Here is a 21827-nt window from a genome sequence, read left to right as displayed (position 1 = left end):
TGTGCAAGGAGGAGGGTCCCCACTATTATTCAAACACTACGCCTTGCTGGCTCTGCTCACATTAGGGCTCTGCTCACATTAGGGCTGTTTTAGGATGTGCTTCTAAAATTGCCTTTCATGTTAAGGTGGGGGCAGATGAGCAGCAACTAGTCATACTTGAGCCACTGCACAAGGCATTGCCGGGATGGTCAGAAAGAAATAGGCAAATGTGGAACATCTTCTGTAGAGAAGGAAACGGTGACACAACATGCCCACGGAACAGTGCTAACATGAATGTGGCACGAGATGTCTGACCGAAAACAAAGTCACCATCACAGCTATATATAAATACAAATTATAGGGCGGCGATAGCCGCCTTATAGTTAAGGTGAGTTGGACTCCCATAGGAACCCCTTAAAATGTGCTTGTTAATGACTTGATTCGAGTAACAATTTGACCAAAATTCCAAAAGTGATTAGGGACTTGTGGGCCCCCCAGACTACGTAGTTCCGCAAACATATGTTAAAAAATAAGACAGGTATTAAGAATACAAAAAGAAAATGTTTTCCAAAATTGCGGCCTAGTTCCCATTCATTTTCCCATAGACAAATAAGGTCATTGTTTGCCAAATCGCACAGGCCAAACCGCGGACGGATTTGGATCAGGTCCGAAACAACTTGGGCACAAAGCGTTAACTAACGATCCATGCTTGTTTTGGGGTTATTCCGTGCAGTAGTCTTCAATATTTGACGGAGAAGGGGTTGCCCCTTCTCAAAAATAGATAGCTATATCTCTGAATTTACCCAAAACTGGGTGTTTTTAGAATGAAAACGCTGCCACATCCATCGATGTAAGAGATATTCAAGGTTATAGCAGAGGATATGGGAAAATGAAACACAGGAAAATGTGCAGGTTAAAAAACATGCAAATGCCATCAGGCTAGAGGTGGAGGTGGCTAGAGGGCACCAAGGGAAATTTGGGAAATGGAGGGGGTCTAGGGACTGAGTTTGCAATACAAAGCTTTCTGCAGCCTCGGCTATAGCCGCGAATAGCAGACATCTGAAAGCAAACTGCGTCACAGAAACACTGTTATGGGGGGAAAGGAGGCTTGTACAATAGACTTGGTATGGAATTCTTCCCCGGTCCACTTGTTCTCAGTTTTCCAGTTCTTGCAGATCGTCTCCACAACTCCAATATTCAATTTTTTTGTAAAATTAGCAATCGTCATCGGTCTGGGTTTCCCACTCCCTTTTTTAAGGTAAACAGTTCTGACTTTTAAGGGTTTCAATCCTTCCAGGATAGCTTGAAACATACACTTCTTCCTTTCCACACATTCGCAGTATTGGGACTTCCCAAAATCCAGTAGCTCTGTGACTTATTTCTTGTCAAAAACATATCTTGTAGCTTCTGCCCAGACGGGGAATACATCCTCCAGTGATTTCAGACACTTGGCTGTTCATTTTACAGAGTGTTCAACTTCCCTTCGCTCTAATTTTAACACATGGACTAGGTCTGTGCCGCTTGACATTCTTAGTGGTTATTTCAGCTTTGTTATACAGTCTATATCGGTCTATTTCTTTTCCACTCTCATACAGTCAGACCGTGTGCCTGTTACTTTCTCTCTTGACTTGACATGCTTTTGTCGGCTATTACAGCCTTGCATAACATTTTTCGTATCCCCCTCTCTGTTTGTGGTGCTGTGTTCGTGTTACGTTTTCTTAGGGTTTGGTACCTGTGTCAGTTTCTGTGCTCTTGGAAACCTGCAGTCGTGGGCATTGCTCGCCACCACACTTCTGTGGCGTCTCTTTCCCCATCCGCTTCTCTTAGGCGGGAAAGGTGCTTGTCGGCGGGAGCTCAGGATCTCGGGCTCCACTCGTTCCTCAGGTCTCTGTGTTCGTTGCTGGATGCCAGGCCCACAACTGTCCTTCAGTACTCATGCCACCCAAGATTTGTCTCTGTGCCCTCTTTTCCCCTGCCCGGACCCTCTTGGTCGGTCAAGGTACCCTCATTCCAGCCTACAGCTAGCGGGTCTCACGCTCAGCATTTCGCCGCTGGCTCCGTGGCTCTGCCCCTTCAGGACGTCCATTCTCCAGGGACTTGTCTACATATGCAGAAAGGGTGGTTTGAACAGGGAGTTCGATACTGGAATGGGAGTCCTTGTCCCCAAGAATGGAGTCATTACCAGTGAGGAACCACTTGCCGAGACTCCTAGGGAGGGATGTGTGTAGTGGGCTCACCTCCCTAGACTCAAAGGGGGTAGCTAACCCTCTGGGGAGCAGGGACAAATTGTTCAGCTTTGTAAATACAAGTTCAATATAATGGTGAAATCCTCAGGCACAGTTCCACCATGCCCTGCCCAAACATGTGCATCAGGTTTTAAGCATATACTTGAGACCTGTTTCACAAATAGGTGTACTTCAGAAAATGGGGAGATGTCAATGAGCATCTAACTTTTGCACCTGCAACCTTTTGATAGAGATACAAAGCCTAAAACTTGGAAAAATCCGGAGGGGATTCCTGCAGCATGCCTGCATGTCCTTGAACAAATCTTTGTGAATCACATTTGCATATGAACATCTCACAGATGCTTCAGGCATCTCTAATTTTCTCCAGTTTTAGTTTTTATGAATCAGATATTTGGTATAAGATAGCAGGTAAAAATCTGAGATGCTCATGGACATCTACTCATTTGCTTGAACACAAAACTTTGTGAATAAAGCCCCAAGTGTTTACATTCTGAAGTGCTGCTTTTTACGTATAGCACCTTAATATGTGCTTGGGAGCAGATCAACGGTTTGAGCTGTGGAAGAGATAGTGTCATACAAGGTTATATAATCCCCATCGTAGGGAGATTTTTGGAGCAAAAAACTGCTGCTGTGTGTCAAAGATACGGTCGCTTTGGACAAGGAAAAAAAAGCCAACTGTACAAATATTCCTCAAATCGAGTAGGGTTTTAGGTTTGTTTTGCAGCATGTGTGTGGATCTCGTGCATATCTCAAAACACTTAATGTATGGCCAATCCTACCTGATCTTTTTGCAGATTAGCTTCCTCTAAGAGTTGCATGCTGTCTCGGACTCGCACAACTGCCTCATATTTCTTTTCTTCAAGCTCTGCACACTTGGCTTGCAGTTCCCCAATCTGTTTTTCCAATGCTGTTCTATCGACCCTTAGTTGTTCGCAGTCCTGGGAAGCTACTCTCAATCTATGAAACATACTTCAGTTTAGAACAGGTGTTAAAAACAATCATGAATTTAAATAGAACTATAAATACTGCATTGAAAAAAGACAACGTTTTGGTGCTATTTAAAGAATTTGAATTAATGTAGAACTCTCTTCCGTTTCAAACTCCTCCTAGAGCAAATAGGCTAAAACTCAGCAAAGTCTGCTGCATTGCAATGGTCACGTTTCATATTACATCATGCATGGAACACTCAGAGAAAGGAAGACAAATTACTTACATGTAATGTTCTTTTTATGGACTCTCCTGCACAGGCTCCCTGATAGATGTCCTTTCAGTGCAAGCTGTTCTCAAACTTTCGCCAGGGGTCGTAATATAGCTTGATGACAGTCACCTTTGACGGTCAGCTTCTTCAACCCCCGACATAACGCATCACTTCTGTATAAATGGAGCACAGTACTGCCCTGGATAGCTCAGTTGTCACCAATGCTCAGCAGCTGATGAAACCTCTAATAAAGATCATTTGAAGCAGCAACAAACTATGAAAAATTCCAATCTGGTAAAAGACAATAAAAAAACTGCTTAATTGAATCCTTTACATTTTTATTGTAAAAGAATATTGCTTTCAGAAGAAGGAGGGTCGGAGGGTGATGAGGAATCTGTGGTTGGAGAATTCATAGAAATAATATTACCAGTAAGTAATTTTTCCTTCTAAGGGATTGCCTCCTCCCAGAGATTCCCCATCTTGATAGACTCCAAAGCAATACATTAAGCAGGAAGATGCCAGAAAGCGAAAAACTCCAGAACATTCTGAAACACTGCTCTACCAAAGTGTAAAGAGGACCAAATAGCCACCTGGCAAGTTTCTACCAGTAGCACTCCACTGTAAGACCGATATAGCGTTCACTGCTCTGGTAGAATGTGCGCTAAGCTCCAAAGGCACCTCCTCGCCCGCCTTCTCATAGCATTCAGTAATTCTACACCTGAGGGCATCCTAGCCCTGGGCGCCCTGTGCAAAGGTAGTTTTTTTAAGGGCATTCCTCTCTTCCTGTTTGAGACTGTTGGACAGATGCTCTTTTGGTACATGACCTTTGTTTAGTGATCAATGTGGAGAGCAAGAAGGAGTCGTCGGACGACTGAATGACATGGTCAAAATTGGTTTTTATTAAAACAAAAACACCCGATCGGGCTGCATTTGTAGGACGGAAGTACACTACCTATCAAAACTAATACTAAGGGTGCTCGTCAAAGTCCAAAATAAAAGTCTTCTATCCGAATACTAACCAACTAACTGGCCCTACCACTTTAGAAAAACCAAAAAAGGAAGGAGGCCAGGAGACGGCTTCTGGGTTAGACTGCCTAGCCCAACACTTAGATATCCTCTATAGTTCATAAAGTTAGACAACAGTTCACATCTTTCTTGCAGACATTTGCTCAACAGAAAAGTTTCTCTGTACCTTGCCTCTTACCCAAAGTCTCTTGATAACAAGGCTGTGGCTCTTGGACTCCTCAAAGTCCTATGGCTCTCTGGCAGACTTGTTCAGTCTCAGCATTGTGCTTTATGCATGGGGTTAGCCCATTCTAGTTTCCAGGTTCACGTAACCTTGGCGGCCTCCCCAGCTTGGATGCAAAGTGTTTGTACTCAACTGGATTAAATTTACATAGGGCGCTTGCCCGTTCAGGTTTCCTGGGCTCCTGTTACCTTTTAGATTCTCTCAACCTTGATACAAAGTGTTCGCACTTCTCTTGCTCCGATTCATACAGGGTGCTTGCCCACTCGGGTTTCTCAGACCTCCGTAACCTTGCAGGCTTCCATAGCCTTGGTTCACTGTATTGGTACCTGTCAGTGGTAGCCATTCCGTGGGAGTGTTCACTTCGATGATGCTACTTCTTTCGGTAGCTAACGTCCTTCGGGAATGGTGTTCAGGGACTCGGGCTCTCCCAGACAATCTGGTCTTGGCGTCTGTTGCTAGACCCCATGCCTACCATGTCTCTTTCGTGGTCGAGCTCCAAGAGGAAACAGGTGCTTCCCGGTTTCCACCTTTCCCTCTGTCCCTGGCTTCCCGGTCGGATAGGACGCCAACCTTCCAGCATTCAGCTAGCGTTCGGCTCGCTCTCCACGCAACCGCCACCTCTGTGGTCTAGTGTGGCTCTGCCTCACCAGGACATCTCTTCCCCAGAGGTTCGCCTCTGCAGAGGAATCACTCGCCACCCTGCGTAAGAGTTTCCCTCCCATTCACAGTTCCTCCTGTGCTTATGTACGTCATCACAATCAAAGAGGGTTTGTCCTCCTTCCTTGACTGTGGTGCTCCAGACGAAATCCAGCATTACCTGAAACCAAAGAGATAGAAGAACTGTCACTGTTTGGTGTTTTCAAAACAGAAGTAACAGTGTTTCTAGTTCCCATATAGGCATATAATGCACGTTGGACCGGAGTTCCTTATCGGAATGGGAGTCCTTGTCCCTGAGAGGGGAGTCACTCCCAGTGAGGTCCCACTTCCCCAGATCCCTAGGGAGAGTGTTGCTGAGTGAGCTCACCCTCCCTCACCTGAAAGGGGGTGGCTCCCCTCTGGGGAGAAGGGACGGATTGTCCAGATTCGTCACACCAACTACTATCATATATCACACTTATTTCCTTAAGTCTGTCTATTTATCGCTCAGGCACTGCCCGCCACTTCACTATGGGCTGTGCACTCCATTTGTACCATTTCTTTGTGTCATCATATTACCCATTCTTTTGAACCATTTAAACTCCCTACTTTTTCAACCAGTTTTTGTTCTGTCTATTATTCTCTTGAACAAGACTATCTGTATTCCAGACCGCTGCTCCGCCCCACACCCCCCACTCCACAGCACCCCTCCCTTTTCTGTACCTGCAAACCCTCTAACCTTTCCTACCCAACTCATACCTTGGCTCTTTGTATTTCTGTTTCTATTGGCCTATGGAATGCATGTTCAGTGTGCAAGAAGACAAATTCAGTTCTTGTTACATTTTTCTGACTTAACCTTCACTTTCTCTGCCTAACTGAAACATGATCTCTCCATCCAGTATTGCTACCATGGGAGCACTCATGTTATGCTGGAAATGCTTTTGAGGGACAGGGCTTCCTCGTCCTTGTCCCAGTACTTCCCTGTTGGTGTTTCTCTGTGTGCTTTTCTGTCACAGGAGTTCATTCTGGACCTCTGGCAGTGCAGCTCTTCATTTTTTTATTGTTGGTGAACAAGATACCACTATGGCACTCATGGGTAGGGGTACACATTGGTACCCCTAGTGTGTGTTTCTGAACACCTGTGTGTTGCCAACAGAGCAGGGTATGGGTTGATGGCAGCTACATGCTCACTCTGCAGAGGCTCTGGGGCTCCTCCATTTTTGGATACTGAAGCCCTGCAATAGAAATCAATGGATTGCAGAACAAAGGCAATATGGCCACTGTAAGCCTCATGGCTTTCTGTCTTTCCCTCTTGTTTCTCAAAGTCTTGAGAAACTCTGGTTCTGTTTCCCCTTCCCCCCGGTTGGATGTTGGGTGGAAGGACCATATATGGCTCTAGGGCTGCCCATGCTAGACTGGTAGGAGCCTTCCTAGGGACTGCTTGTTTTGGGTACACCCTAGGGGTGAGACCTGAATGAATGGAAAGGGGAGTCAACTCACATTCTGTGTTGTGGGCGTCAGGTATTGGTTGTGTCTCACAATGCCTGTGATTTGCCTGAGCCAGCCCTGTCTGAAACTGGAATTAATGCAGTGTGTGTGCTCTGAAAGGCTGGGAGTTGCCCCAATACACATCCACTGTTTTGGGTGTCTGGTCTTTGGGTGAATGGCCTGAATGCCTGTGACCCTGATTGGGTGCTGCATGATGAATGCACTAGCTCTTGTGATTCGCGGACTGAGCCGAGCTCAGCCGTAGTGAATGGAGATATGCGTTTATCAGAAGACCCCTCACTTACCTATGTCAGAAGCTTGGAGTTTTCCTGGAGGCCTAACCTGAATCCAGCAGGAGGAAGATGTTCGCTGCTGCAACTCTTTACCAAATCCAAAGGCTGCTATGCTGATTCAAGTACTGATCAAGAGAGGACTTGGACAGGCAACCTCTTCCGATAGATACAAGGGGACAAGGTGCAACTGTTATTCTTCACCCGAAGAGTCCTGGAAGCCAGTCCTGTGTGCCTGCTGTACTAGAGAGGTATCTTTGTGGGTCCTGAAGAAGTGTGACCTAGCATCTTGAGTCCAAGAAGTCCACCATCGTCATCCAGGGTCCGGAGGCTGTCTGTAACCACAGGAACGACCGACTGCAGCGTATCGCCCAGAAGAAGGGGTACGCTTGCCTAGTGCTGCTCGATGCCCGGAGCTTGCAAAGTTCCAACCAACTGAAGAAATCTTCAAGTGGAACTGCAGACCCGACATCTGTCCACTTTTCCATGGCTCAGGAAGTCCAGTGTCACTGCTTGCAGAGAAGTGCCCGCCGGTGGTTTTCCCACCACTCCGCATCGAGGAACGAATCCTGTAGGTCCAATCTTGGTGGTGGTCCGCAAAGAAGTCCAGTGCTCGAGTCGAAGTCGCCAGAAGCCATGTCTTCCGTGCTGCGGCACCAAAGCATTACACAAATAAAAAAAATAATAAAATGGCAGCAAACCACAAACCAAAGAACCGGACACATACTTCTGTCAGTGCACCCGCCGGTACCGAAGGTCATCCACGGAAACCAAAGGACGGTGTAGTAACCCGACCTAGGACACCACCACGGCAGACCTCCACTGCTGCTTTTCTGGCACTGCTTGGATCCCTTCTCCTGCTCGACAGCAACAACCCAGTGGCGACTTCTTCCAGAGGGGGTTCATCTTCGCGAGGCACCCTCGATTAAAGCTGAGAAATAATAGGAAAAGCAAATCACCCCAATTTGAAACATACAAATAACATTGAGTGAATGTCATAAGAGCACACCAGTTAAAAAACAAGCAAATGAAAGGTTTAACGAAATAGTAATTACAAATCAAACAAATAGTATATGTTAGGGAGAATTCTCATTTATGGCTAATTTCCCTTACCTAGTGAGTCCCTCAGCAGCTTTGCTGGATTTCTGGGTTTTATTTTTTCCACCTGGTAAGAGTGTGAACCTTTTTTCCCATTCTTACATGTGTTTTGCCATGTGTATGTCTACTGTTTGTGTGATCTTGGGCTCTGGAGCCACACCACTCCATGAGCCCAACTTTTTGTGTGCGTTACACAGCACCTTCAGTGCGGTGACACCGGGTTGTCTCTAAGACTTCCCACTGACTCCACTTTTTTTGGGGCTGACTACTGTCCCCCAGAAACAGGTAAAGTTGCCATTTACTTTATGTAGTCATTTAACCTACCGACCCAGTACACCCCATCTTACATTGAGTACTGGAAAGGGTTAATTCCTATCCCTTTTTGTCTGTACCTCCTGGAGCCTTGTTTCGCTCCCTTAACACTAAGACTTGGCTGGTGGCAGTAGTATCTACCCTATCTTTTCTACCGTGATTATACTATATAAATGTGGTACTGTTTTAGGCTATTGCATTAGCCTCGAACATAAACCCGCTTGACCAAATACATTTTATTTTGGCTCTGGTCGGGTTTAGTCACCATTTCTTTGTGTTAATATCCTTCTTGTGTTTTACTTTGCGCGGCAAACCAGGTTTGCCTTCTTTGTTCACCGTCCTTTGGCAGGCTTCTGCAAAGAAGCCCTCCTTTGGCGTCTGGGTGTCTAGGTGGGCTGAATGTGAGGGAGGGGTTTAGTAACCCCCTGCACAGGGTCTCCTTGGATACCCAAGTCGCACTTTGTGTCAATTGGCTGAGGTGGTTGTCCGGGCTGGACAACCCCCCTACTGTGTGATTGACAGCCAGGCTGTGTGAATGGGAGATTTTGGCATAAAAGGCAGGACTCTTGAGCTGGAAGTCAGAGTCGCCACTGGAACTACAAAAACCGAAGAGAAGCAGAGAAGAAGACGGCTGCTGCAACTCCCGAGTCCCGGTGAAGCCCTGCTGCAGTCCTGAGTTATCTACCCTTCAACGACAGAGAAGATCAAGTCCGGAGTCTTCAACCCTTGAGCCTGGTGGGCTCATCCAGCTCACCTTCTACAGCCAGAGAATCCTCTTCTGGGTCGAAATCGCTGCACAGAGCTGTAGTGGTACGGATAGCCATCAGAAGACCCTCTCCTGTTTTTAAGGAGCGCTCCTTTAATTCACTGTTGCTTTGCTGCTGCTGGCCTCATCCCTGGGTAGTGCAGATCGCTCCAGACGCCGTCCTTCTTGTCCCCACGACTGAAGCTTCAGGAACCGTGAGTGTGCAGGAACTGCCAGGAACAACTGCCATAGCACCAGCTTTCTTCATCTGAATAAGGTACTGTGTCCATTTGGTCGTTCTCTCAGTCCGACCTTGAGGAATCGGGGTGAACCCTTTTTCTCGCCGAAGGCTTGTCCTTTCTTCCTTCCATTTTATAACTTTTGCCTCCCTTTGACAATATCCAAGTACTCCTGGCAAGGTTAATCTCGAACTGTTCTAATCGTGTGATCCTCGACAACAGAGCCCCTGCTCCATTTGACACTGGTGCAGGCCTATTGACTTTATCTGTCTCTTAGAATACGTCCTGTGATTCAAGTGCCTTGACAAAAGTATTGCCTATGATTTGTATCCCCTTTTCCTTGGTTTTTATTCAATGTGCTAAATGTGTTTTGATTACGGTTACAATTCTTCCCGCGGGTACGCTTTTCTTTCGTAAGACCGAACTGTCATTACTGTCAAAAGGTGAGCGCTGCTTAAACCCCCGGTAACGTCTTTTGTTTCACAACACCGGTCTGTCAAATCCCAATGTACTTAACCTTGAATTGACCTGAACCAAAGGAATTGGTTGTGTGTGGTATATTTAGAGTGTGGTTTTGTTTAATAGAAGTGAAGTGTTTTGTGAACAGATGGTTTCAAAATAAATGTACTTATATTTTTTAACCAGAAACCTTAAGTCAGTGTTTGTTTGAGTCACAGTAATTGTAGCCCTTTGTGGAATCCCTGTTACTGCTGGAATCGTACAAAAATGTCGACAGGAGAATTGCAACGGCCGAAAAAATGCTGACTTTTTATTTTGTTATACCCCCTTACACCACATATATATGTGGGGGGAAGAGTATGGGATATTATAGTAATATGGGGAGTTGTGGGGGGTCAATTATGTGTGGTCTCAGTTATCACATAGATCCATTACTGCTCATTTGCTCTTGAGATAAGTCTGGCTGGTCCGCTACTACTACCACTATAACTCTGTAGTACAGGCTTGTACCAAACGTGAAATTGTACTGCCACTTGTAGACTTAATTGTCTGTAGTGTTCCCTAAGGGTACTGCAGAGGATTCTGCCTAACAGTATACTTCCCTCATATAGTGTTCTTTTATCTAAATTTAAGTCAATAGATTCAACGCTTCCTTCCAAATATGATACGCAGCAGCCACAATTACCAATGGGTCAGCGCAGAAAATGGTACTCCAGAACTGATCCGTTTTGATACTTTCTTCATTGATTACAAACTTGGAGTAACCCTTTAAATACAATTGTTCAATTTGGGACATTGCGTCAAAATATGGACCACGGTTTCCAATGTCTGATGGCATAATCTGCATTATCGTAGTTCCATTGCCATTCCCCTCCATGCCCCTAAATATTTGTGCGTAGGTAAGATGTTTAAACAGAGGTAAGTTATAAACCTCCTTAAATGAGAGGGACAGAGTTCCTTCAAGTAAGAAAAAGGAGTACGTCTGTTGAAACCCTGCTGACAGTACTCTGAATAGCGTTTCTTTCCATACAGGAGGTCCAGACTGTCCCAATCCAGAGTCTTCCTCCTAAGAATGAGCTGGATATTCAGAAGAGCTAAGGCAATGTCAATAGTTAAACCAAGCATACATAAATGAGTGACTGAAGATGTGTGCAATTCATTTAGGAACCTATTGGAGTTACCCCCTGCTAATTGCTTTGCCAACAGACTAATCAAGGTATCTCCCAAAATTCCAGACTATCGTATCTTTAGGTACAAATGGGTGCGCTGAAGGGTCCATAAAGATCTTAAAGATTGGAGACACAATTCCACTTGAAGTGCTGCCACAGGGACAGCATCGGGTACACCTAGAATAGCACACAGTAATTTACCCTCAATCTTTTCCAGCCAGCCAGAAGAGGAAGATGACATTACCTCCAACCCGTAAAGTATCCCTGGGATAATACTTTTATGCTAGATAGTGGATAAGTCTTCAACATTATAACCTCCCTTAACTGCAATAAAGTCTCTAATGGTATTCCCTATGTGCATGACACAAGGCGTTCGTTATATGTTCTTTAAGGTAGTCCTTTAGACAGCGGCATACCAGGGGGCGGCCCAAATAAATATAATGGTCTACCACAGCCAAGGACATATTTGCCAGTTTGCAATCTTACTCCCGGCCCTCCCCCCCACTATCATTACCTTTGATTTTGCCACCTTCATTTTAATATTATTTAAGGTGGCATAACTACCAAAGGCATTAATGAGGTGCTGAAGACCAATGGTTGTTGAGGTTAAGAAGCACTGGAGCATCTGCATAGGATAGCCAACTGCAGGGTTCTGCACCAAGTTTGGGTGGAAAGTTGCAGCACCTATTCCATGCCTGCCCCATATCGGCCGCATAGGCATTAAAAAGAAAGGTTGGAAAAATACACCTGTTTGAGGCCTTGGTTAGTATACAGAGGAGTGGTCAGTTCTCCAGTCTGCTTCAATCTGACAGTGATGGAAGTGTCCATAAGGAATAATTTTTAGAAAGTTACTAACCGCAGTGACTACCTTACTCCTAGTCCATAGTGCCCTTTCCTCCAATGCTTTTGGGACATTCCCTCCTGTGGTACGGGACCGGAGCACTTTTTGTAAAAAAAAGCAACACATTGAAAAATGTGTCCTTCTCTTTTTACGCAGGGTACCGCACGCGGCCGTAACCCTGCCCTCCTTAGTTTCGCTCGCGCATCGCCCTTCTGTCCTTTTCTATCACCAGGTCTGAGACCATCTAAGCAATAATAGAGGATACTTATTGGAGGGGACGGCGGGCGGGCGTATGGTGGAAAGAGCACTATGGACTAAGAGTAAGGTAGTCACTACGGTGAGTAACTTTGTTATACTCCTACGTCCCGTCCCCGTTCCTACATACTTTTGGGAGATTACCCAGCACTCCTCACAGGAAAACAGGTGGATAGAACTCCTTTAGTGAAAAAGTTATTTTTTTTTTAACAACTTTTTTTCATATTGGTTACAGCATAACACACCAGTTATTCGAAATAGAGCAGCTCCCATCATTAACGGCATGCATGAAATATATTCAATCTCCCCCCTCGGTGGCTCCTGTCGTGCCCTCCCCCATGTCCGCAGAGCCCTGAGGTCTGGGGATCCCTCGGAGTTCTGGGGCCCCAAGAAGTTTGTCACCAGGCGCGGCTGGAAAGTTAGCGCTGGGAATCTACTATGGTAATCCAACACTGGCGCCCAACCGTCTGAAGCGATGGAGGGCCCCCTCTCTCGCTGCTGTGAATTTCTCAGCTACAAGTATTTCCCAAACTTTTATCCACCAAAGGGGTAGGATAGGGCCCTCTTGCATGTTCCATTTACGTGCTGCTGTAATCTTGGCCGCTAGTAGTAGCTGCGTCAACTGTTTAGCGGAGCGACCTGTTTTGGGATAACATTCCGGGTTTGCCACGCCCAGGAGGATCACCTCTGGATCTATCGGCAGCCTGCGTTGGGTAATGTCCTCAATGATTTGTATAATCTCATTCCAGAAGGACTGCACTATTGGGCACCCCCACCACATATGGAAGAAGGATCCGCGTTCGCCATAATGTCTCCAGCAGCTCGGGTCTATGGACGGATTGCAATGGTGTAAGCGGACTGGGGAGAGGTACCAGCGGTGGAGAAGTTTAAGGGTGCATTCTTTGTTAGTGACACATCTGGAGGCTGAGTTGATCCTTGCCCATATCTCAACCCACGTCTGGTCCTCGATGGGGTTTCCTAGGTCAGTTTCCCATCCCGCCATGTACGGGGGTCTGACTTCCAATATGTCTTCTTGGAGGAGGCGATACAGCCTAGTGATCCGCCCACGGTGTGTGCCTTCCCCCAATGCATGTTCAAGAGGGTGCAGGTCCCGGGTTGCCCCTTGGCGAACCGCCGGTTGCGAGATCCAGTGGCGTAGTTGTGCATATGTGAACGTTTCCCTCTCCGTCAACTGGAGGCATCCTTTGCATTCTTCGAAGCTGAGCGGAGAGTTGCCCTCGTAGAGTTGCGAGAGAGATCGGAGACCCCCTGCGGTCCATCGGCTAAAGTTTGTTGCCCCCATTCCTGGAGAGAAGTCGGGGTTCCAGATGATCGGGGAGACCGGGTCCATGCCCTTGGCATCTTTTTCCTTCATCTGGGTCACGCCCATGCCTCTATGGTAGCTTTGGTGGTTAGTAGCAGCCGTGGTCCGTGGCTCGAAGGGGCCCCGGGATGTGCAGTAGGGAGTGTCTCTGCGGTTGAGATTTAGCTTGTTCGATCTGGGCCCATTTCGGGGGGGGGGGGGACTCTTGTTCTGTCCAGGCTGAGGTGCTAGCCAGTTGAGCTGCCAAGAGGTAGTTTGTGAGGTTGGGTAGCCCCAGGCCGCCCCATTTAGCTGATCCTGTCATGACTTTATTGGTATTTGCGCTCTGCGCCCCTTTCAGACAAATTTCGTAAGCTTCTTCTGCAACTGCTCCAAGGCTTGTTTCGGGGGGGGAGGGGAACGGGAGCGCGGAACACATGTACAGCAGTCTGGGGAGCACGCTGTGACCCGCCCCAGTAAGGAGATTTCTTGGCTGTCCCAGCACTGCAGATCATTCTCCAACTCCTTGAATAGGGGGGGAAAGTTGGCCGCGTATAGTCGTTTGGGGTCTGCTGTGAGGAGAATCCCTAGATAAGCTGAAGAATCAGAGCTCCACGCCAGTGGGCAAAGTGTTTGAAGGGTGGATATGAGGGGGGCATCCAGATTGATGCTCAGTGCCTCCGATTTAGAGTAGTTCACCTGGAAGCCCGCTACTTGTTCAAAAGCCTCCAATTCGGTCAGAAAGGCGGGTAGAGAAGTTTGGCAGTTGGTGATGGAAATCACCACATCGTCGGCATACAAAGAGCTCTTGAACTGGTCTCCGTTAACGTTCAGCCCGGTAATTTTGTTGTTGGATCGTGTCCTTTGGGCGAATGGTTCCATGACCAGGGCAAAGATCAGTGGGGAGAGCGGGCAGACCTGCCTTGTCCCACACATGAGCGGGATCGGGGTAGAGGTTTCTTGGTTAAGTCGCAGTGATGTTTCGGGGGTTTGTAGTTAGCTAGTAACATTCTTTGGAATGGAGGCCAAATTGGAATGCCTCCAGTGTGAGCCTCAAAGTTCCAGTCCACCCTGTCAAAGGCTTTGGTGGCATGCAGGGTCAGAACTGCCAGGCCCCATCGGTCTTGAGTCACCAATTCGATGAGATTAAGTGCTCGGCGAATATTGTCTACAGTACTCCTGCCTCTGATGAATCCTGCCTGGTCTTGGTCTATGATAGATGGTAGGACCCGGGCCAACCTGTTCGCCAAGACTTTTGAGTATACGTGTAACGCTCACCTGTCTCCCACGGAGGCGCTGGACTGGTTCGCGCTGCTGTGACCTCTTCCAAGGTGATGCGCAGGGTTCGGAAGACGGACTGGACCGGGCCCCCAAATCTGGCTTGTCTGGCTCGCAGAAGTATCCTTCTTAGGGTCTGGAAGGACGAGCTCTCCATCCTGCTTCTGATGCAGGGGCGCGTTGGTATCCAGTTACTTCACTGGATTTTCGGATTGGTGAGAACCAAACTTGCTTGGCTTCCAGGTACGTTTTTTGATAAGAGGTTCCCCTTGTGTCCATGCATTAATGTACTAATGCTAGTGTCTTTTTCCCCATAGGGGCCGGGGTACGGAATGCCGGGGAACAGGCACCGACCCGAGATGAGAGGTGAAATCCTTGTAGAAATCAGGTAAGTCTTTAATGAGCGTTTTTTGGTAATGTCTTTTCATTCGCTCATTAACGCTGATGTCTCTTTTTCCCCTTAGGGGCTGGGGTCCGGAAATGCCAGGATGCGGCGCGGACCCGAAATGAAGAGGGAATGAATCCACAGGTAAGTCTTAACATGGAGATTTAGCTTTCCTTATTCCCTTCTCTCTCTCACCTTTTTTTCTGGTCTTTTTCTCCCTAGGCGCTGGGGCGTGACTGCGAATCCGGATGATCGCTGATGAACATGGAGGCGCCCTGTAAAGGTGAGTGGAATGCGGCGCTGCAGCGATCGACGCGATGCGCTTTTAAATTAAAGTATTCCTTTTCAGGATTGTCGGCGAGATGTCTCCGGGATGCAGATTTAGCAGGTAAGGACTTTTCCTTCTTCTGTTCTCTTCTTCTCTTCCTTTGCAGGTGATCCAGGATGCTGGAAGGCGTGGCAGAAGTCAGGATGCAGGAGCAGACACGGTGAGCGTCCAGCTGCTAGATGCAGAACAACGCGAAGCACGTGTGGCTGTTCGGGTGGGGTTTAAATAGCCTTGGAAGAAGTTCCAGGTATGTATCCTTCCTCCAATCAGGTATGTATCCTTCTCCGACGACGCCCAGATGGTAAATTAGTCCCACAGGTAAAGTAGTTCCTTTCAGGCCTCAAGGAGGCCGGGATCCTGCAGCATGGTCTGCATCAGGTAAGTGCACCCAAGCACTTCAATAATGAGCCTGGCGCCTATGGCGCCAGGACTGATGTCTTTTATGAGCCTGGCGCCATAGGCGCCAGGACACTGTCCAAAGGGCCCCTACATGGGGTTGCTGGGTCCTTTCTTGGGGACTGGATGTCCGCTTTCGGGGACGCAGGGCTTGAACCGGTTCCCCGGGAGCGGGCATCATGACAATACGTTTGCCTCCACATTAAGTAGGGATATAAGCCTATACAATGAACAGTCTTTTGGGTCTTTGCCTCGTTTCAAGAGCATGATTGTGGTAGACTCCTGCATAGATGGGGCTATAGACCCTGTATCCCGGAAAGAGTTGAAAAGTTCTGTCAGTGGGCTTAGAAGCAGGGGGCGAAAGAGTTTGTAGAACTTAGGCGGGAAACCGTCCGGGCTTGGGGCCCTGGGCTCAGGGACTTGAGTGTTTCTTCTACTTCTTCGGTCATGATTGAGGCTTCTAGGGGGGTTCTGTCTGTTTCAGAGAGATGCGGCAGCTGAGCGCCAGCTATAAATCGTTCCTGGAGAGCCAGTGGGCGGGGGGCAGAGGTTAGGGTGTTAGCTAAGTGTAGTTTAGCTTCTTCCCCATATCGTGTTCTGCCTTTCGGGTCCTTCAGGGTGATGATGTAGTTTCGCCGGCGGGTTCTGGACAATTTGCTCACTGGGTATCTGTTAGCTTTATTGACATTTACATAATAGCACTGCTTTGTCCTAATCAGGGACTGCGCTGTGTCCTCCGCATAGTGAGCCTCCAGTTTTGTGCAAGCTAACCTTACCAGTTTGGCCGCTTTGGGTGACCATCTCTTCTTCAGGATCGAGTCTGCCTCGGCCATCTCCCTTTCTAGCTGGTCCTCTTCCTATACGTGGCGGCTTGAGCTATCAGCTCTCCTCTGATTGTGGCTTTCATGGCCTCCCATCTTGTGGCCGTAGAGGTGAGGTCAGGGAGGTTCTCCTTGAAGTAGTTCTTGATCGCTTTAGATATAGCGTTGCGGACCACCATGTCATGTAACATCGGCTTGTATAGGGACCATCAGCGTCTTTCAGGGGGGTCCGGGTCAAAGATCATTGCGGTGAGAAGGATTGGGGAATGGTCAGACAGAGCCCTCGTGCCAATTTCGACTTCATCCTTGAGCTGTGGGCTTGCTAGGATCAAGTCTATCTGAGATGAGGAGCGGTGGGCGTGGGAGAAAAAGGAGTAGTCCGCTATGTCCGGGTGGAGGACCCTCCAGGTGTCCACCAGTCCCAGGGTTCTGAACAGGTGGCAAAGGCTCGGAGCAATCTTGAAGTCCCTGGGTGATGGGGTGAAATCACCACCTAGGACCACCCGGCCCTCTAGAAAAGGGAGAAGGGATGACTCCAGCTCTGCGAGGAAGGTCTCCTGACCTTCGTTTGGCACGTAGACTAATCAGCATGTGGAGCTGGCCATAGAGATCCCCTTTAACCGCTACAAATTTGCCATCTGGGCTTCGCAGAGTCCCTTTCTCTCCAAAGGGGGTACCTCTCGCCAGCAGGATTTGCTGGTACCCAAGGCCAGGTATTGAGTTGGGAATGCCCGGCATCGTAGCGTAGGAAAGTCCTCAGTGAGGAGGCGTGTTTCCTGGAGGAACACTACCGAAGCTTGGAGGTCTTTCATGCGGCACAGGGTGGACTTGCGTTTTACGGGGGAGTCCAGTACACAAACATTCAAAGAGATATAGCGTAGCTTGGTATGTGGCGGGGGGGCAGACTGATGATCGCCTTCAGTCATCAGGTGGGTGGTGAGGGGGCGGTGATCAGCCGCTGGCGGGAGACTTCCAGAGGAGGGCTGTAGTTGCCAGCCTGCAGTAACAAGGTTTTAACATTAATCCAACCAGGGCCAAATGAGGCCCAGAACCTAAAGGGCCAAGAAGGGTGGCCCAACAACCAGGTGGGTAGGGAGAGGTCCCAACCCAACAAAAAGAAAAAAACTCAAAATTAACCAGTTGAGGCCAGGAGGGCCTCGGGCCAGAATGATTGTCCATCCACTCGGCTGGGGCATTACATGGGACGCCCGGATGCCGAGAGAGCAGGTTCTGTTATGGAGAGTCAACGGTTGCTTACTATTCATTTATGGCGGGGGGGGGGGGTTTCCCTCCTTTTGGAACTTTCATCCAGCGGCTGTGCGGAGGTTTCGGTGTTGAGCTGCGTACTTTGTGCGCTGGGGAGGTAGTGAAAGAGGTTTTTAAGAAACCACTGGATGACAGGTAAGAAGCTTCTCCGAGATTGTTTTGCTGGACGACAGGTAAGACGCTTCTCCGAGATGGTTTGTTGTAAGAAAGGTAAGAGGCTTCTCCGAGATGGTTGCACTGGAAAACAGGTAAAATGCTTCTCAGGCGGCGGTGAGCGTTACGCTGCATAGGCAGAAAGAACAAATAAGTTTAGAAACCTAATTGAGACATTGCTAAGGTTGCGCGCCATCGCATCTAGCGCTTACCTTTGGATTCCAACTAGTCATCTTCTTGGGACCACTTGGAAGTCCTCCACCGGCGCAACAGCTCCGCTGGGCTGCCATCACTTATAAGGGAGAAAGAGACATTAAGAGTACAAACTTAAATCATTTGACAAGACAATAATTATCACAAAGACTCCTACCTTCAAAGTAGTTTGGTCACAGCCGGCCTGGGCCACCACATCTATGGACCAGTGAAGCAACTGGGTCATCTTGAAACACCCCTGCTGATGAGAAGCAGGACAGAGAGCTCGCCCTAACTATATATCAGGTGAGCCTATATGGGTAAACGCTTACTTACCTCATTTTGGCACGAAAGGTCCGAGGGGAGTCACAATACCTCCGCACCCTTCTCAATGCCTCTCGTGTTCCCACAGGGGCAGTACCAGCATCCAGAACAGTATACTTGGCAGCAGCTGGGGGTGAGACCTGATCCTGGGGAGCCGAATCCAGGGAGGGCTCCAACGCCCCCGCAGAGACCAGGTGAGCGTAACACTATCAGTGCTAAGCCTCTTATCCCTCTCCGTCAGCCCCAGGGTGTGCTCTATTGCCTCCTCTATCACCCCACTGTATTCTTGTAACCAGGGACACTCCTAACATATATGGCTCCATGTTCACTCCTTCCCACATTCCCTCCAGGAGGGCTTAGATTCCTGAGGGTACATTTTGTGGAGTTTTGCTGGGGTTAAGTGCCAGTGTAAAATCAGTTTGAACCATATTTCTCGTATCTGGAGGGACCTCGTCAGCTTGGGTATGTTCCTCCATACATTTCCCCAGTCTGTTTTCTCTATTGGGTGACCCGAGATCTCTTACCAGAGTTTCATGTATCCCCTTTGGTGTGGGACCTCGCCCATTTTTATCTGTATGTATATTGCTGCCACCACCCGCCTGTCCCCGGGATCTGAGGTTAGATATTTCTCGAAGGCGGTTAAATCGCGCGTCGCCACCTCTTTCATTAGGGGGTGCAGGAGCCAATGTCTAATTTGGTTATAACAGAATCGCTCTGCTTTCCCCCCTGCCCCCTGAAGTCTGTCCTGCATTGGGTGAAGGATTTCACCTGAGTCCCCTCAAACATGTCTTGGATCCTTTGGCCCCGTCCCTCCTGCCATTTACCAAAAGCCTTGCTTTTCCAGCCTGGGGTAAACTGTGCATTTCCAAAGATTGGTGTTAGCAGGGAGGGGTGGGAGGTGATGTGAGCACGCTTGATGGTTTTGTCCCAGGCGTCCCCAACTAGAGATAGTACTTTGCTACTGTACATTTGGGGCAGGCTTTCTGCTTTGGGCTTCCATAGCACTACTTCCAAGTTCTCCCCTGCCACCGCCCTGTACATTGGTGTCCAAATCTTATCCCTGTTGCCCTTCTGCCAGTCTCTGATCACCAATTTGCGCAGCCAAATAATAGGCTTTAAAATCTGGTTCCACCAGCCCACCTCTATTTGTGGGGGTGATCATTACCCTTTTCGATATCCTGTCTCCTGTTGTTCCATACGAATCTGCTTGTGTGTTTTTGGAGGGCCATAAAAAGGGAGGCGGGGACGGGCAACGGGAACGATGAGAAGTAATATAAGATCTAGGGGGTATGGCCATTTATAAGATGTTTATTCTACCTAGCCATGTTATGGACCAGGGGCCCCATTGACTCATTTGCTCTTAATGGATTCTAGTAAGGGCAGAGAATTTGCCTTGTAGAGTTCTTGTGTAGTTTTTGCAAATTTAATTTCTAGAAATGTTATGCTCTTCTCGACCCATCTATATAAGAGGCCCCTTTTGAGTTCCAACCTACTTTGGGAGTGTCAGATTTAAGATTTGTGTGTCTTTATTTTTAGGCCTGCCACAGTCCCAAACTGCTGCATCGCCTTGTCTATAGCGCTAAGAAAAGTTTCTGGGTGAGTTATGGACATTAGTATGTCATCCGCGAACGCGGCTATTTAGTGTTCTGTTCCCACAAACGGGACCCCTGTTATGCCTGTGTTGCTTCTTACCGCTGCTAAGAGGGGCTCCAGATGTATCGAATAAAGCAGGCAGCCCTGTTTTGTGGTTCCGTTAGTTGGCCATTTATAGCTAGTCGCAACCGAGGTGGTTGATAGTTAGCTTTGACCCTAGCCAGGAATTTGTCCCCAAATCCCATCCTTTCCATGGTTTTGAACAGGAATCCCCACTCCACCCTGTTGACAGCTTTCTCAGAGTCCAGAGCTATGAGGAGAGCTGGGATCTCTTTCTTGTTAGCCTTTTCAAAAAGATGCACGATACTTCGAATGCTGTCACTGGTCTGCCGCTCTACAACAAAACCTAACTGATCTGTTTGCACGATTTGAGGGAGAATGCAGTCTAGTCTATTTGCTAATGTCTTAGTGTATATTTTGGCATCTACATTAATTAATGCAATTGGCCGGTATGAGCCGCACTCCATTGGGTCCTTTCCCTACTTAGGGATAAGGATCACTTTTGCCTCTTGCATAGTTTGTGTGATGACCCCCCCAAAGGAAAATTCGTTAAATAGGGCTGTTAAATGAGACATTAGTGTTTCCCTGTGGTTGTTATATAATTCTGAGGTGAATCCGTCTGGCCCTGGGGATTTATTAGGAGGCAGTGCTTTTATTGCCTCCCGGATTTCTTCACTGGTTATATCACGCTCTAGGGATTCCCTATCTTGTTGTGTTATGCCTGGAAGACTAACATCGTCTAGGTATTCCTCTTGTGCTTGTTGTCTTGGGTTGTCCGAGCTGTATAGCTGAGTAATATCTAAAAAACTATTTTTTAATGTCCTCCGTGTTGGTGCTCCTATTTTCCCCTTCCGTTTTAATTTTTAATATAGTTCTTACCTTCTCCTCCCTCCTCCGCATACTTGCTAATAACCTATCCGACTTGTTTGCTTTTATATAATACTTCCGTTTAAAGGATAGTAGGGCGCGCTCCGCCACCCTGGTCTGTATTAGGTCTAGTTGGCCCTTTCCGTCCTGTATTCCCTCTTTGTCTTCCCACCCGTTCCCAGACGATTCATTATCTCCTTGAGCTTCCTCTCCAAGATTGCTTCTTCCAATCTCATTTCCCCATCTCTGTGCGCCTTAATGGCTATGATTTTCCCCCTTATTGTCGCTTTAAACGCGTCCCACCTCGTCTCTGGCAACTTGTCTGCAGATTTATTATCTTCAAAAAAACTGTGTATACCTTCTGTAACCTCATGTCAGCTTCTCGTCCCTAAACAGGAACACCGGATATCGCCATTCCCATAAACTGGAGGACCTCGGTTTCTTTTCATTGTTAATTTTTTGGGGGCGTGATATGAGTGTATTATTGCCCCACAGTGATCCCTTCATCCAGCCCAGGAGACCGCCCGATGCCCACACATAGTCTATCATGGAATGTGTTTGGTGGACATGTGAATAAAAAGCAAACCCGTCCTTAGAGACACCCAGCAACTTTGCTGGATTTTGAGGACTTTATTTTTTTTAACCTGGAGAGAGTGA

At 47.8% G+C, this 21827-nt stretch overlaps 1 protein-coding gene across 3 annotated transcripts in view; it reads right to left on the bottom strand.

Annotated features, from left to right (window-relative positions):
• Nucleotides 1-21827, bottom strand: part of SCLT1 (sodium channel and clathrin linker 1) — a 1687870-nt gene that overhangs the window by 769855 nt on the left and 896188 nt on the right. For all 3 annotated transcript variants that reach the window (XM_069631056.1, XM_069631057.1, XM_069631058.1), the window contains exon 13: nt 3005-3182. In XM_069631056.1, coding sequence (XP_069487157.1) covers nt 3005-3182 — 178 coding nt within the window. The remainder of the gene's footprint in view (nt 1-3004; nt 3183-21827) is intronic.

The sequence above is a fragment of the Ambystoma mexicanum genome, chromosome 6q (genome assembly GCF_040938575.1).
Source record: "Ambystoma mexicanum isolate Mex_15411 chromosome 6q, UKY_AmexF1_1, whole genome shotgun sequence".
Taxonomy (NCBI): domain Eukaryota; kingdom Metazoa; phylum Chordata; class Amphibia; order Caudata; family Ambystomatidae; genus Ambystoma; species Ambystoma mexicanum.
The sequence above is the reverse complement of the archived record's forward strand: the minus strand, read 5'-3'. Positions and strand labels throughout refer to the sequence as shown.